The sequence below is a fragment of the Typha latifolia genome, chromosome 5, assembly GCF_019914945.1.
Source record: "Typha latifolia isolate L0001 chromosome 5, TyphaL0001v2, whole genome shotgun sequence".
NCBI classification, from domain to species: domain Eukaryota; kingdom Viridiplantae; phylum Streptophyta; class Magnoliopsida; order Poales; family Typhaceae; genus Typha; species Typha latifolia.
In genome coordinates, this window is record NC_133090.1 from 16174324 (window position 1) to 16190988 (window position 16665).

The following is a 16665-nucleotide window of genomic DNA, read 5'->3' on the forward strand; positions in this document are numbered from 1 at the left end:
GAATTGGACTTACTTTGTCTGCTGAATTACTGCTGTGGCAAATAGAAGAATACAGATATTCATCGCATAAAAAATGGGGAAAAAGAGTCATGAAGTTCATTAGATGCCAAAACATAAGATAATTGATATAACAAGAAAAAAAAATAAGCCAGCAAAATTATTGAGGCAATGATGAATGTCTCGCTGACCGCTAGTTCCGAAGGTTTTGCGAAACAAAATTTTGTATGTGAAATGAGGTCAGGACCTGATTATCAAACAAACCATTGACTAAACAGATGCAGATTGTAAACCAGTTTTATAATCAGGACTGCTTGTTCAAACATAGTAGCCAGTAAAAGTGAATCCTCTTCCAACGATCTCGCCGACACAAAACCAAGCATACAACTCGAGCCCAAACAAGGCTGCAATTCCAGCATCCTCAACCTTCAGCTCCTTCCTGTTTCTCCATATGTGCTTCACACCATCAAGCTCCTTCCAGAACAACTCATAGCGACCAGGAATACTGTAAAAGAAAGCAATAAATTTCGTGATATAGCTACCTGCAGCAACAATTTTGTTTTCCTGGAAAGAAATTGGTATCCTTTCCTGCTTAACATAAACAGTAAAAGCAATGACTGCTCATTGATTCAAGAATTTACAAGAAGACTGCTAACACAACTACAATTTAGATATAACTTGGTAAGTGCTCAGAAAAAACAACGCATGGTAATTGATATTTTACATGCCACATAAACCAACAACATTTTTTTATGGAATAGTGACCACTCACAGGCACTTCCAACGTTCACTTAATTGACACGACAAGGTTTTCTTTCCTAGAGGGCTCATATCTCCTCTGTCTAGCTTGACATAATAATAGGCAGAAGCTGCCAGTGAATACTACAAAGTTTAATTGATCTGAAAACATTAACCCTGGATCTTACCACCTTCACACAGTTCCATTGAGGGTCCAAGAACACGTCCTGATCACATGCACAGGAAAAGGGAAAAAAAATAACAGCAGTGAATAACAAAATCACTATTTTCATCTCATCAACCTTGTATGTAAGGTCCTTATTAAGATCTCTAAAGTTTCAAATCAGCAACGTTTTGCAAATTAGGTAATTGTTGACGCGTTTTCAGATCAGTTCCACGAACTTCAAAAGAATAATGTTTAACCACCCCTCTAATCTTTTGTTACCAGAAAACAAATCATTGTCAATGGAGAAGAAAATTTATAAGTCATAGCAGAACGCCTATTTTTGACCTTCTCAACATTTTCATTATGTACCCTGAAGCACTTCAGTTACAGTTCGTCTTATAACTTCGATTCCATAAATATAGGTAAATCTTCAGGTTGCCCTTCCTTTTCTAATCTATGGCAGTTAAAAAACACATATTATAAGAAGACAAACGCATTTAAGCGCCGAAATGAACACTTGCCTCCCGAGGCGCGTATAAAAGAGCTTCTTTGACAAATCCTGGCACGTCTCAATGGTAGGCGGATCCACAATGTACTTCTTGTTATTCTCCAACAGCTCCTTATAGTACACAGAACCATGCTTCGCAACAAATTGGGAGGCCTGAGTCGCCTTCGATCGAAGCTGGTGCAGCTTCGACGCCATCTACTTGCTAAAACAAATCCAATAAGACCATTAAGGAGGAAAGAGAGAAGATTCCCCGATCTATAGAAAGAGATACACTCTTCGATCTATCTTATGCACTAAACCCTACGAAATGGGAGTGGATCGACACCCTAGAATTCCGACAAAATCCATGCGGGAGATATGGGGGTTTAAGAGATTTGAGCGCTAGGAATGGGAGAGAAGGAAGAGATTTACCTCTTGAAGGCAGAGACGAACGGAGGAGAAGGAGGGAGGGGAGAGAGAGAGAGAGAGAGAGAGAGAGAGAGAGAGAGAGAGAGGTTTGTGAAGTTCCCCAACGTAGACCTAGCAAGCGGTGGGCTTCTCGGTGGTATTTTACTTTATTTTAGTGGTGGGAGGGGCTGGTTTCGTAATTTGACGCAAATTCGGAGGCTTATTGTGAGTAAATCGAAAATATTTAATAAAAAGGGTGTTAAATACATTTTATGGCTATATGCCTGCGCGGCTGCGCCTAAAATTACTTTGCCTCTTTATATTATAAAAATATTAAATTATTTCTTATAGTTATATATTTTTATTAAATTTAACTTAAGTATCATAACTATTTTAGTTATTTGACGACTTAATAGTAAAAGCTTAGATGTTTTGCCTAACACACACAAGGAAAGTATTTTAGTTATTTTATTTTGGTGACATATAGTTAAGTTTGATAAAAAAAATTACTTTAATCATAAATATAAAAACTCATTTAAAATATTTTAAAATATAAAAAAAAATAAAATAATTTTAGATATAGGTGTAAAATATATATTGAGTGATAACTTCAACTGACCTCAAAAGTCAAAATGGGAGTAAAATAATTTGTTAGCCATTATTTTTCATAAAAAAAATGAGTCACCTTGGAGAGAGAAATAAGAAAAAAACCATTTTATCCTTACAAATTAGGAGTTTTAGAGAATTATACAATTTTAATCGTTAAATTAGGAGAGAAAAATTAGTAATTAATAAATTGATCTATAAGTTCTTTCTTCTTTGCAATAATTCGAATACCTTCAAGTTATCTATCACCAATTCAATAAAACCCAACACCATTGAACCAATCTCAACAAGCTCATACAGGTACGGGTTTATCATTAATGTCCTAATCACAAATAGATGTTACAACTATTTTTGTAGAGAAAGTTCTCAATCAAGGAGATCTAAACAAACCAAACGATATGGTGCATTCCAACAAACAAAAACCAAATTATCACAAGTACAGAGCAATTACAGTATATACCATTATACATGTTTATGCATCTGTTGAGTCACAGGACATATACAAAGTTTGCTTCATATGATACACATATCCACTATCTCACCTCCAGTGTCCACAATATCCAGGACTTAGTTTTTTTTTTTTTTTTCTTTTTTTTTTTTTTTTTTTTTTTACTTCAGGGGACAATACAAAAGAGGCCAGAAAATCCAATTCATTTTACTGAAGCAGAAGATCGTCAAGTTTCATCACTTGGTCCACCACAGAAGGAAATCCTTGCGTCTGTTGATCTTCTTCTGGAGCTGAAGAACGCCATAGAGCAAAGCCTCAGCAGTTGGTGGGCAACCAGGGACATAGATGTCAACAGGAACGATCCGATCACAGCCGCGTACAACGGAGTATGAGTAGTGATAATAACCACCACCATTTGCGCAGCTGCCCATTGAGATAACCCATCGGGGCTCTGGCATCTGGTCATAAACTCTGAGGGGAACAAATAGAGTCACAAATTTGTAAGCTGATCAAATTCAGAATTGTTAACGTTCTCAATACAAAGAAAAGGAAATACATTCACACTACAAATGTTCGCATGTGTTGGAAACATGGCAGTATATGTATATAGTTACATGGCAATGTCACCAAGAAACAACATTGCTAGACTCCATTATCTTCAGATGCACGTTATTACCCATCCTCTTGTCATCTCTCACTCTCTTTTTCCTCCCCAAAAACCTCTGCAAACAGTCGTCTACGACTGCTAACGAAGTTCACCATCGCCCATATAGATCCTCAGTTCGAACTCACCTTAAACTTTAGCAACTCGTGCAATCTTTCTTTCTCCATTACCTATTGTACTACTAGTTCTTAATCAGATTGGAAGCCTTATATGATCAGAGTAAGAAAATTAGCCTAATGAATGAAGCATAGAAGTATATAACACCTCTTTCTCTCTTCTATTCACCTAATTTCTTTAATCTACATCTTGAAAAACTTTGGGCCCGGAATTTCTTTAGGTCCATTGTGCCAGCCCTCCAGAATAATATAGAACCTCCGCTTGCTATTCGCACTTCTCCTGTTTTCATCCTGAATCCACCACATGCCCTTCTATTCTTCTGCTGTGGTCCCATATTCCTCTTCTACTTTGATAGTCATGCAACTATCCTACCTGGTAAACCCTACCATAGCTAGCATATAACAAATTAACAATCCTCCCCTATATTACAATCTTGTGCATAAATCTTTCCGTTGATTCGAATCATGTAATTCTCATAGTATCCCATCCACTTCTCCGTTTCTCCCTCTACCCCCTCTCTCTTCCTATATGATAATAATCACGTCCAAAATTACCTCCCGTATTGTGCCTGGTATTGCTATTTTTCCAGGCCCCTCCATATTCTTTTGTTTGAAGATGGTTTGTCGCAACTCAACAATAGGAAAGACTAATATTTTCCAATGAAATGCTATTGCACAATTACAGATGAATTATTATGGCAGAGAACATCAGAACAACGAACAAACAATCCAAACCAGCACTGTTGAGGTAGAAAAAGAGTGAAATTAATTAGGCAGGTATACGCCAACGACAATTATGGATAAATAAGAAAGCGGCTTTCTGCTAGAACTAAGATCATTTACTGGAGAAAGCACCAAAATCAGGTACTGGAGAGAGCACCAAAATCAGGCCAACTCAAAATTATGTAGAAAAAGATCAATTTTTTTAATCATGATTGCGATGAAACTACTTTTTAGCTCTACCATAGGGCTCTATAATCAAATACATAATAAAATTGTCGGAAGAAATAAAAGATCACGATTCATTACTTGCGGAGGGCAGGCGCCATCTTGTTGGTGAGTGTTCCAGCAACGATCATGCAATCGGACTGGCGAGGACTGGGGCGAAAGATGACACCAAACCGATCGAAATCGTAGCGAGAAGCTCCCGCGTGCATCATCTCCACGGCGCAGCACGCGAGCCCGAAGGTCATGGGCCAGATGGAACCCCTCCGTGCCCAGTTCATCAGATCGTCCACCTTCGAGATCACGAACTCGGCCGCCTTCGAGAGCCCGGTCGGAGACGACGCTGACGGAGGAGGAGGACGGTAGTACGGGGCTGGGGACGACGATGTAGCCGCCGCCGAGGAGTAGGCCGCCACCGACGACATCACCGCCGAATTCTCGGCGGCGAGGAGAGCGAGGCGAGCGGTGCGAGGAATAAGAGCCATGAACTCTTAAGGTTAGATTTTGTCGCGGATTTGGCGACGAGAAGAGAGAGAGAGTTGGAGAGGAAGCGGAGGGAGAAGGTAATCCTCAATGGAGCTCGAAGCTTCCAGAAATAGTGGAGAACTAAGGTGGTACGTAGACTCGAAAGTGGATGATCTGCAGCTCCAGATGTAAGAATTTCTTACAACGAGGGGCTGGAAGCCCACTGGGTCGACGGATCGGCCCACAAAAGCCCAATAAGAAGATAATATCATATATACTCATATTTACAATGAACCCGGTATCATTAAGAATCAAAACTCGTAAAATATTCGATGTCGTCTATAATTAAGACTTTCAATTGGCAAATATACAAAAAGACCCTTAAAATAAAGGAAAAGCAGGTAAGAAAATATAGAAAAAAAGGAAAAAAAAAAAAAAACTGGACACGGATTTCGGCAGGGGAAGCAGAAGAGAAGAAAGGAAGCATTTTTTTTTTCTCTTTTTGTTTCCTTTTCCTTTTCCTTTTCGCCTCCCTCCGTCGAATCAATCCCCATCAACGATTCCCCACTACTACTCTTCTCCTCCTATCTCATCCCAAACCCTCTTCGTCTTCTCTCTTTCCCTCTCTCTCTCTCTCTCTCTCTCTCTCTCTCTCTCTCTCTCTCTTCCCATGGTGGAGTCCTTCGCTGCAATCCCAACGAGCCCAGTGAATTCCACCCTTCTCTGATATCTCTCCTCTTTCCCGAGGGGAGCTTTCGATCTCCGCTTAGGTGGTCGATGCCCGTGTTCGCCGGCGTCGAAATCGCTTGGTTTCCGATCGAAAATGAATGCAACTGATGTGGATGAAGTCACTACGTTGGCGCAGCCGCCGACACTTGGGTGGAAATTCTCGCAGGTCTTCGGGGAGAGGGCTCTGGGAGAGGAAGTGCAGGAAGGTGCGATCTTTCTCCTTATTAATTTATCGGGCTAAACTTTGGTGTAGATTGCTTTGAGGGTTGAGGTTTTCTTAATCAGTTAATTAGTTGCTTAGATCCTATCGAACTTTTATTCAAGAGTGCCGATTAAAGGGTGTCGGTGTCTGATAGGATAGTAAATAATAGTTCTTTTGATTTGAAGAGAGAAACTTGATGTACTTTTCTCTTGCTTTGTTAGTAGGATTCGGAGATTTAGCTCCAGCTACATCTTTTGTTTTGTTTTCTTTTTTCCTTTTAACTGAGGCAAAGCTACACCTGAGAACATTCGGGCACATTGTCATGTTTAACTATTTCTATATTGATAGTTATGGTAACTCATACTTGCTGACATTTAAGACTTTAAGTATAGTGGATCAATATAACTTGTATATGAAGGTATACCTAATTTCACAGTGATGTTTCTCTTTTAAGTTGTCATTGTCTTTTGCATGTGTGCTTCTACTGTAGCTTGTGGCTTGTGACCTGTTGACTTATCATGTTTTATGTTAGAAGGAATGTAGGCATAGTTTAATTGTCGATAATTGGATATTGGACCAATTGTGAGACACCTATTAACTTGTCATGAATGGACAATCTGCTAGCTGGAGTTCACAGACATGATGATCTTATGGCAGTGTAGGATATTATACATGATTATCTCTAATATTCCAATGGCAAGTTGTATGCATGTGTACTTGTATTTGTTTACTTCTTTGCTAGATGACATATACAAAAGCTTCTATCATAAATGTATCCTATTCCTATTATTTCCTATTATTTTCCTGTACATCCTTCATAGGCATCCTAGTTTGATTGTCCTTTTCTGTTATGTGCTGTGTTTCTGGTCACTGTTGCATCTGTGGTGTTTATAAACATCAATTGTAGTTTCTCTATCTTGATTTCCTTGCTAGCCTGTTTTGTTATGCTTGTAATATATACAGCCTGTTGCTTGCGCAGTTGACATTATCTCAGCAATTGAATTTGATAAATCTGGGAATCATCTTGCCACTGGAGATAGAGGAGGGCGTGTAGTTTTATTTGAAAGGACGGACCTCAAGGATGTATGCTAGACAACACAATCAACATGTTAATGTCTATGTCTTGCATCCTATGTTTGATAATTACTACAATGTTTTTGCATTTTCTTCTTTGTTCCTTCTGTAGAATGTTCATAGAAGGGATTTAGAGAAGGCAGATTGTCCAATTAACAGGCATCCTGAATTCTGCTATAAAACAGAGTTTCAAAGTCATGAACCAGAGGTACCATTCCATTGTACTTTGCTGATGGCAATCTGATGTTCTTTGGATCCATATCTAACTTGGTATATCTTCCATTTCATGCAATCAGTTTGATTACCTTAAAAGTTTGGAAATAGAAGAAAAGATCAACAAGATAAGATGGTGTCAGACATCAAATAGTTCATTGTTTCTTCTCTCCACTAATGACAAAACTATCAAGTTTTGGAAGGTAACCTCAACTTTTTTAAGCATCATTTTTCTATACATTGCATATTTTGAAAAATGATCTTTATGGCTGATGAATTGATGATTAATAATTCTTCTGGTCCTTTCTATCACAGATTTCTTATTGTAAACATTTTTAAGTTTTTTTTGTCAAAAAAAACATTTTTTATCTTTTGATATTATATTCCGCGCCCATTCACAGAGATGTTCTTATTAAATTTTGCTATTATGTTTTCTGTAATGTTAGGAAAGGAGTTTCCTTCTTTTTGTTTTTCTACTCAAATCTATTCATTTATGTGCCATTTCTATTCTACCATGTAGTTAGTAACTTAGTGGTCACGAGTGTAAGTCCTCCATCTAGTGAAAACTGTGGGTGGGCTTTCCTTCCGCTTTTTCTTTGGTCTGGTTTCATAATGCAGGAGTCATTGCACATTCTTGTACATGGGATTATTCTTTTCTTTTGCATGCAAACACTTGAATAATCCTCACTGTTGTTTAGAAACAAACTATGAAAAAGTGTATGCACAGAGCTATCATTTTTTAATCCAACCTTTTATTTCCTTATGTCACTGTTATTTATCTTCATCTAATATACCTTGGATTTTATCTTTTTTCAATACTTCAATTCATCCTTTTGTGCCCTTCTAGTTCTGAAATTGTATATCTTAATGTGGTTTTGATCTAAAAGTAGTTTTGGAGATTTGGCTGCACTAATGATAGGTATTTGGACTTCATGTCTAATTTATATTCGTATGGTCTCTCTAGTTGGTAGCTATGTATAAATGTAACATGAATAAGTTACAGTTGCATCTTACTTGATATTTGCATTTTCATGACATTTCTATTCTAACTGTAGGTGCAAGAAAAGAAGGTGAAAAATGTTTCAGAGATGAATTTGGATCGTTCACATGCTCTAGTCAATGGTAGTAGCCCAAGGTTATATCTTCTGAATGGTGGATGTGCAGAAAGGTCATATACAAACAAGGATTTTTCATTTCCACCAGGCGGATTTCCTTCGCTACGCTTGCCTGTGGTAGTTGTACTTATCACAGACTATTTGTTTATGCATTGAAAAAATGAATAATTTCTAATAATGTACTTTATCTGCACCAGATTGATAAGTGGTAGATATTGCATAAGACTGTTCAGCATCATTTGTTTTTATGGAGCAATATAATTATATTATCACTCTTTCTTCTACCTTACTTTCCAAAGTACCTCTGTTACTAATAATAGTTACTTTCATTTTTCCTGATTATTTCCATATGCCAAATAATTTCCTTTTAAGCAGATTTCAAGCAAAGAAACAAATCTTGTTGCCAAATGCCGAAGAGTCTATGCTCATGCACATGATTATCACATCAATTCCATTTCAGCTAACAGGTTTGTACATTTTTTAACTTATCTTCTAGTTGCATAGTTCTTTAAGCAACCATATTGCTTAGGACTAGATATCAGTGCAATGAACTTTCTTAAAATTAAGGCCACTGCTCATGACTACTGATACAGTCACGTTTCCTTGCTGTCCTCTTTAAACATTGTATCTTTTTCTTGGTCACTTACTTTCTTCACTATTTATTTATTTTCAGTGATGGTGAGACTTTCATATCAGCAGATGATTTGCGTATAAATCTTTGGAACTTGGAAATAAGCAACCAGAGTTTTAACATTGTCGATGTCAAGCCTTCAAATATGGAGGATCTTACAGGTATACATTCTGGAGATATGAACTTGGTGTACCTATTGGTGTTTGCGGCATTGCCTTGATATCTTATGTATTCATATGACAGATAGGAACATCTTCTCAAAATCAGATGTACCTTTATTATTTACTCTATGGAGTATTAAGTGGCAACACTGTTGCATGAACTGCTAGATTTTACTGAGTTTTTTTTTTTTCCTTTTTGTGTTAAATCTATTAGGCGAAGTTTCATAACTCATCTATTTCTGAAATGCAGAGGTGATAACATCTGCTGAGTTTCACCCTACTCACTGTAACACATTGGCATATAGTAGCTCAAAGGGCATAATACGACTTATTGATTTGAGGCGATCAGCTTTATGCGACAACAATTCTCTTTTGTAATTACTCTCTCTGCCCCTCTCTTGTATTATCCTGAAACCTTTTAAGGTTTTAGAAGGCCATGTTGAGTATTACCATTTTCTATTGTTTCAATAGCTAATGTTGCATCCTTATAGGTTTCAGGAGCATGGGGCACCAGTTTCGCGGTCCTTCTTTACTGAGATTATTGCTTCAATTTCAGATATCAAGTTCTCGAAGGATGGAAGACATATCCTAAGTCGTGATTACATGACTCTCAAGGTTCAAGAATCTTGTTTGTATGTATTTGGTTATTTATTGTTTGTATGCACTATTATCTTGGAGAAAGAAGATTCAAGTAAGAAGTTTATGAACACCAAGTCGTGATTTTGTTGTTCGAAGGACTTGTTCAATACAATCTCAGAAATTGTATTGAATTTTAATCATTGTCTTGCTTGGTCCGAGAAAATTTAGCTGGATTACAACCCATATCTTGGAGAAAGAAGTGTAACTGATGTAACATCCATATATATATTCTGCATATAGGTGCTTCATATATTTTATAGCTCGCACTACACATAGCCAATAACTATAGCAAGTATGAGTACATTATCTTTGTTTTCTTTGATTGTATCTAGGTAGTAGGTACAAATGTCCCAACCAAGATGTGTATGATAAGACAATAGAAACTGGTCGCATAATTCACTGTTCCTATCATTTAAATTAGAAGTTTCATTCATCTACCTGTTTCTTTTTTTTTTTCCCTTCCTTGCAGCTATGGGACATAAACATGAATTCTGGTCCTCTTGCTACTTTCCAGGTCCATGAATATTTAAGGCCCAAGGTGATTTCTTTTGAATTAAGATTAGTTCAGCATATGTACTATTTTCTTTGAGAGAGTGGTTGTTGATTGACATGTGCTTTTGTACAGTTATGTGATTTATATGAAAATGACTCAATCTTTGACAAATTTGAGTGCTGTTTAAGTGGAGATGGACTACGGGTAGCAACCGGTTCTTACAAGTAATATTCTGTACTTCCACTACAATGATTGGTTAATGCCCAATGCCCTCGAAATATTAATTTCATAGTTTTTTTTTTGAAATTTTTGGCTCCAGCAACCTTTTCCGTGTGTTCGGTTGTGTTGGTGGAAGCAATGAAATGACAACTTTGGAAGCGAGTAAAAACCCTATGAGGTATGGTTCATGCAGTTCTTTGTAAAAGAAGTTATGATAAGAAAGAAACATGGTTAATGTATCAAAAGAAGATGGATATGTCTGCTTAGGGAACTTATCAATGTCATGTTGTATGTTTGTCATATTAGCTCAACTGTATCTGTTTTCATACCATTTAGGAGACAAGTACAAGACCTTGCAAGGCCTCCAAGTTATCTGAGCAGTGCAACAGGTGGCGGCAGACGAGGTCAGCATCTTGCTGTTCTCTTCAGCAGTTCCAACAGCTTACTTGCAACTTCTCATTTCTTAGTCAGCCATCATCAGAAATCTTCTTATGTAATTAAATTCTTGCAGGAACTGAAACCCCTGGAGTCGATGGCAATGGGAATTCATATGATTTCACTACGAAATTGCTCCATTTAGCGTGGCATCCAACTGAGAATTCAATTGCTTGTGCTGCTGCCAATAGCTTGTACATGTACTATGCATAAGAGATGGCGAGCACCGAGACAGAGAGTTCTTGTCTTCTTGAGCACTGCTTCTGGTGAAAGCCTTTAGCTTTCATGCAACCAAATGGGAAATGCCTGATGCTATCATTATATGGTCACATACTATACTGTCCCTCTCGAGGCCAGAGAAGGCTGCCGGAATCCATGAGGAAGTATTTCAACCATTGTTCCCGGGCTGGTGGCTTGGTTCTGAATTCTCTTCCGGGGAAAAATATACCCCATCTTTCTTTGCAGTGCTCGTCTAAGGTTCAAGTGTGTGATTGTACCTCTCCTACCAAAGTAGAAAACCATCAAGGGTCTACCTTGGTTGTTAAGGAGATGAGTATTGTATGTGCTTGTTTCATTTAAGCCATAATGTGCCAACTCTTTTTCTTTATTTTTTTTTTCGTTATTGGAACTGTTGTCTGTTAATTTTTCTATTTCAAATAGCTAATTTATTAAAAAGAAGCTAAATATTTGTGTATCATTCAGCTTTGCTTGTAATAGAAAGACCAGAACTTTTTTTTCTTTGTTTTCCTCCATATTGCCTCTCCAGCTGCAATGGTGAATTAGCATCTCAGGCATGTAAGGATTTGTAATAAATGATTTAAGGATATCTTTATTCATGGATAGAATATTTTCCCTTTTCACCTTGTGGTTAATTGTTATTTATTGTTGTGCTACTGGATAGAATAAATTTATTCCTTAACCAACGTCTACCATTTTAATTCTCGCCCTAATTCGCTTTTTTTAGAAGAAAAATTATAACTTTATCCATTAAAACACGTTTATTTTGGTAATAGCAGTAAGCATTAGGTATTATATAATTCACATCAAACCCAACTCGAGTTCAAATGGGATGCAGGCTTTACAATGGAAAATAGCCCTGTCTTGGCTTCTCCTCGCTTTTTTAGAATTTATTATTATTATTATTAGCTCGAATTTGGTGGTCAAAAGCCCTGTCTTGCTATGCTAGTTTGCTTCCTGGCTCCCAAAACCCTAGTCTTTCCGCTCCCAAAACCCTAGTCTTTCCTCGCGATATGGGACGGCGAAAGAGCGGGAACAAGAGCGCCGCCTCCGGCAGCCAAAAGAGTAGCTCGAGCAATGACCTCCCGGAGGCGGCGACGAGGATGAGCATCGTCGGCGAGGAGGAGGAGGTGGCGGTGGCGGAGGAGGTCATGGAGGAGAGGGCGGATAGCTCGAATCTCGAGGACCCACCGGAATATCTAAGCCTTGTCGGGAGTGACAAGACTAGCGCCGATTATTACTTCGATTCCTACTCCCACTTCGGTATGGACTGGCCTTTTAGCTCGATTTCTTTTTTTAATTGATCATATGCAGGAGCTTAAATATTTTCTCCTTTTTTGCTCTTTGTATTTGCAGGCATTCATGAAGTAAGTAAATTGCTACGAGTTTGCTGAAAATTGCTGGTATTCATATGATGTTGAGCTGAACAAACCTTTGTGGGCTGATGAATGTGTTAAGGAACTAGATTCTTTCATTCAAGTGATGGTCTTTTGATTAAACTGCGAGTTCCTTTATTCTCTTGAATAATTTTGTGCCTGTCAACTCCAACTTGATTTAACTTTTGTAAGAGAGGATTCCTGGCCTCCTCTTCCTTTTTCGTCTCTTGGTTCTTGTTCAAAAGTTTTATTCTTTTAAACAATTGACATGGTTATTAAGATAATTTGTGCAGTATAACTAATTAAACGTGTTCCATCTTGTTCTTTGGTGTGATAATGCATGCGTTGCTCAGCTGTTTGCTTCTCTCCTTTTATTTTAATGAGTTCTCTGTTAGTTGCTTTGTAACTGGAACTTCTGACTTCCACAGCTGTGCGATTTTTAATCACTTTTTGGGTGTTGTTAAGCTTTGTTGCTTTCATCTGGTAATGCACGTTCACTTAAGAGTTAGAGCCTGAAAAGTCTTTATCTCATTGTTTCAATTTGTAGGAAATGTTGAAAGATGTTGTTAGGACAAAGACATATCAGAATGTTATTTATCGGAATAGCTTTCTATTGGAGAACAAGGTGGTCCTTGATGTTGGTGCAGGGACGGGAATCCTCTCTCTTTTTTGTGCAAAAGCAGGAGCGAAGCATGTTTATGCGGTCAGTTCTGGTTCTCAATGTGTTCAATTGCTTCCTTATATAGTTTGTTATGATTTCACTTTTATATTGTTTGCACTTTGTAGTCTGGGATTTTTGCCCATTTTCAAAGATTGTAACCCACATCTTTGTCGTTAATATCAAATAACCATGTTCTCAAAAAGATTAATCTATTAAAAGAACAATGCTAGTCATTTATATTAAATCACCCTTACATACAGAAAGTTTGAACATACAGCCAGCATATGGACTTCGAAATTATTGCAAAGAAATTAGTGGAGGGGCTTGAGAAAGCTAGAATAGAACACCTGAGTCTTCTGCTCTTGCAGCAAGTCAAATAACCATGTGTGTGATTTATCAATTATATTCAAATTCAAAAAGTAATTCATGCTTAGTCGTGTGGTAGTGGGTCACAATCATTTTACTGAATCACTATAATCAAATCTCTTCCACAGATAGAGTGCTCCCAAATGGCTGACATGGCAAAAGAGATTGTTCAGAAAAATGGATTTTCTGATGGTGATTATATGTCCTTTCTTTTCTGGTAACTTGTGTAGTTATTGTTCTATTTGTAATATGTGCTATGTCATTCAACAGTTATAACAGTATTGAAAGGGAAGGTTGAAGAGATTGAGCTTCCAGTCACCCATGTGGATGTCATCATTTCTGAATGGATGGGGTATTTCTTATTATTCGAGAATATGCTGAACACAGTTTTGTATGCGCGCAACAAATGGCTTGTAAGTGTTCCCTTTCATTTACTCTATGGTGCTAGTCAGAGATCATTTTTCACTAATTTTCGCTTAGGGTTGGTGACATTTCTTGAGTTCTGTGGGCCAAAATGAAGAGAGATTTTGCTACATGAGGCAACAATTGTCAATCATGAAGGAAAATGAGTTTTACATGTTTTTTCCATAGGTTCCCTAGTTTTCTGACTTAAAGGGCCAACTATTCCACTTAAGCTTTAGGTTGGAGAACAACCGTTCTAATTCACATATTAATGAAGAAAAGAAGGAAAATGTTTGATGCAGAATGATGTGGTTAATATTAATCACTGTGAGTTTGGAATAATCTTTCCACAATTCACTTATAATTGGTTGAATCCTTCTGACATGCAGAAAAATAAAAGAGAAAAGTAATAGCATGACAATCATTCTTGTTTTTCTTTTTCTTACATAGACTAATGGTGGAGCCATCCTACCAGACAAAGCCTCTCTATATCTGACTGCTATTGAGGATGCCGAATATAAAGAAGACAAGATTGAATGTGAGATTACTTCTTCACCTATTTCATTTGTGCTTACTTGCTGGCCTCTCTTCTTTATTTGGTTGAAGCTTGTGTCTTTTTTCTTTCCAAATATTCCATTTGTAAACAGCCTGTCAAGTTTTCTTATGCCTACTCTTGTTTCCGTCCTTGCAGTCTGGAATAATGTATATGGTTTTGACATGAGCTGCATCAAGAAACAGGCTATGATGGAACCACTTGTTGATACTGTGGATCAGAATCAAATAGTCACCAACTGCCAGCTGCTTAAGGTGAATGATTTGATCAGGTCGCCTTCTCCTTTTTGTTTCTCCTTTGGGCCTCTGAATAACAAGTAGTTCCATCTTTTCTTGTCAATGCTAGACAATGGACATTTCAAAGATGAGTTCTGGAGATGTTTCTTTTACTGCACCATTTAAGCTTGTGGCGGAACGCAATGATTATATCCATGCTCTTGTAGCTTACTTTGATGTTTCTTTCACCAAATGTCACAAGTTGATGGGATTCTCAACAGGTTTGTTATTCCTTCCAGAATGATCCACCATCAGCTTAAGTTTTCTTAATTTTTGTCCAATTAGTGCTCATGCATGGAATGGACCTGCAATTTATGATGTATATACATAGGCCAGCTGATGATATATTTATTACAGGACCAAGATCAAAAGCTACTCACTGGAAGCAGACTGTTCTCTACCTCGAAGACGTCCTAACTATCTGTGAGGGAGAAGCACTGGTAGGGAGCATGACCGTCGAGCCCAACAAAAAGAATCCCCGAGATGTGGACATAATGCTCAAGTATTCATTAAGTGGGCAGCATTGCCAGGTCTCAAGAACACAGCACTACAAAATGCGGTAGCCATGATTTCTGCTTGGAAGAGGAGGATTAGCATCATTACATGGTGTTTTGATTCTTATATATTTCTTGGAAAATATTTATCAGCAGCCCACGAAATGGTGCTTCAAGTTTCACATGCATGTAACTTATTATTTATCTTGTAGTAAATTTTGACGTTTCATGCAATCCCTTTCCATTTTCTTGACAAGATATGTTAAAAAAACTCACGGAAAGATGAGTTTTCAGAGAAAAGTGCAAGCAGTATCTCGACTGTTCTTGCTAATCTCTTTGTCAATTTGTTATACAGCATGCTAATTTGTTTGGTTGCATTTTATCTAGTGATTGAGATGCCAGAAATTTTTACAAGTTGAGTCATATATACATGATTTCTGGAAACTTATGTGTTAATGTTAGGTTGATTTCATACCAACAAATCAATCTTGAATAAAGTATTTGTCTACAACATTTTTCTCAAAAAAAGGGCAAAAAGGATAAGAAAAATTGTAAATAGAGACATTGAGTGGTATCACTTGTACGTGCCAATCATCTACATATTTCTATATTTTAACAAAAATTATCACATCCATCTAATGTTTCATTGTGTCATCAAGCAATTTAAACTAACCACCCTTACTACTATAAACTCATTATCCAGATTGCCTTGCTCTACCAAACAGCATGCCTATGCTTTTCTCTCACTAACTTTGCCAAGACTTGCAATACTTCTAAAGAATCAACAAAGAGAGATTAGAGGGAAAGATAATAGAGTAAAGAGGAAGTTTCTAGACTACATTCTAAACAATCCAAAATTTTCTCTGTCAGGTGATTCTTGTACTACATTCTTAAGAAAGGATACATACAAAAACACATGCACATGGACACATGAGCAATATCTCCTCTCTCTAAATAACAACCTTTTTTTTGTGTGCCAGATCTCATTCTGTACCTTCTTCTAGTGTGGTGATGGAAGCAAAGGGAATGAGAAGCCTTGTTTGCTGCTTAAACTTTAGGATCAAAGTTTTGCAGATGCTACCATGAATGCCATCACAAATGCAGGGATGCTGGAAAGCTCCAAGTTTTGATGATTCATTTTATATTTGTTCTTTATGGTTGATGGGAAGGACACTGAAGCCTGCCTGGATACTTGCTCTGTTTGACTGCAACCACCAAATGAAATCAAATGTATGACAGTTTGGAGATCTAGATCACACTAATTCTGTCAAAAATAACAGTTAGAATAAACTACATAATTATACTGAATAATGGCAGCATTAGACTTGAGTATACAGAACTAGAATTAAT

At 37.4% G+C, this 16665-nt stretch overlaps 4 protein-coding genes across 5 annotated transcripts; 2 read left to right on the forward strand and 2 right to left on the reverse strand.

Annotated features, from left to right (window-relative positions):
• Positions 1-74: 74 nt before the first annotated feature.
• On the reverse strand, positions 75-1940 carry LOC140788842 (uncharacterized). Its single transcript, XM_073138317.1, has 3 exons — positions 1821-1940; positions 1423-1611; positions 75-502 (listed from the first exon to the last, which is right to left on the reverse strand). Exons 2-3 carry the CDS (start codon positions 1602-1604, stop codon positions 316-318), a joined length of 369 nt encoding a protein of 122 aa, XP_072994418.1. The 5' UTR covers positions 1605-1611; positions 1821-1940; the 3' UTR covers positions 75-315.
• An 841-nt stretch (positions 1941-2781) lies between these two features.
• Positions 2782-5191, reverse strand: LOC140788847 (uncharacterized). The gene is made up of 2 exons (XM_073138319.1): positions 4660-5191; positions 2782-3321 (listed from the first exon to the last, which is right to left on the reverse strand). Exons 1-2 carry the CDS (start codon positions 5058-5060, stop codon positions 3087-3089), a joined length of 636 nt encoding a protein of 211 aa, XP_072994420.1. The 5' UTR covers positions 5061-5191; the 3' UTR covers positions 2782-3086.
• Positions 5192-5451: 260 nt separating this feature from the next.
• Positions 5452-11635, forward strand: LOC140789825 (serine/threonine protein phosphatase 2A 55 kDa regulatory subunit B alpha isoform-like). 2 transcript variants are annotated; one of them, XM_073139676.1, is made up of 14 exons: positions 5452-5975; positions 6951-7054; positions 7158-7253; positions 7342-7461; positions 8314-8490; positions 8749-8840; positions 9047-9165; positions 9416-9539; positions 9657-9780; positions 10274-10342; positions 10430-10521; positions 10617-10694; positions 10853-10920; positions 11028-11635. In XM_073139676.1, exons 1-14 carry the CDS (start codon positions 5864-5866, stop codon positions 11162-11164), a joined length of 1512 nt encoding a protein of 503 aa, XP_072995777.1. In that variant the 5' UTR covers positions 5452-5863; the 3' UTR covers positions 11165-11635. The 2 variants fall into 2 exon arrangements, with proteins under 2 accessions (XP_072995777.1, XP_072995775.1); XM_073139674.1 differs by having other exon boundaries at positions 5661-5975; positions 8314-8493.
• Positions 11636-12084: 449 nt separating this feature from the next.
• On the forward strand, positions 12085-15729 carry LOC140787991 (probable protein arginine N-methyltransferase 1). Its single transcript, XM_073137063.1, has 9 exons — positions 12085-12451; positions 12545-12555; positions 13112-13267; positions 13720-13783; positions 13862-14004; positions 14444-14531; positions 14685-14800; positions 14892-15042; positions 15179-15729. Exons 1-9 carry the CDS (start codon positions 12202-12204, stop codon positions 15382-15384), a joined length of 1185 nt encoding a protein of 394 aa, XP_072993164.1. The 5' UTR covers positions 12085-12201; the 3' UTR covers positions 15385-15729.
• The last annotated feature ends 936 nt before the right edge of the window (positions 15730-16665 follow it).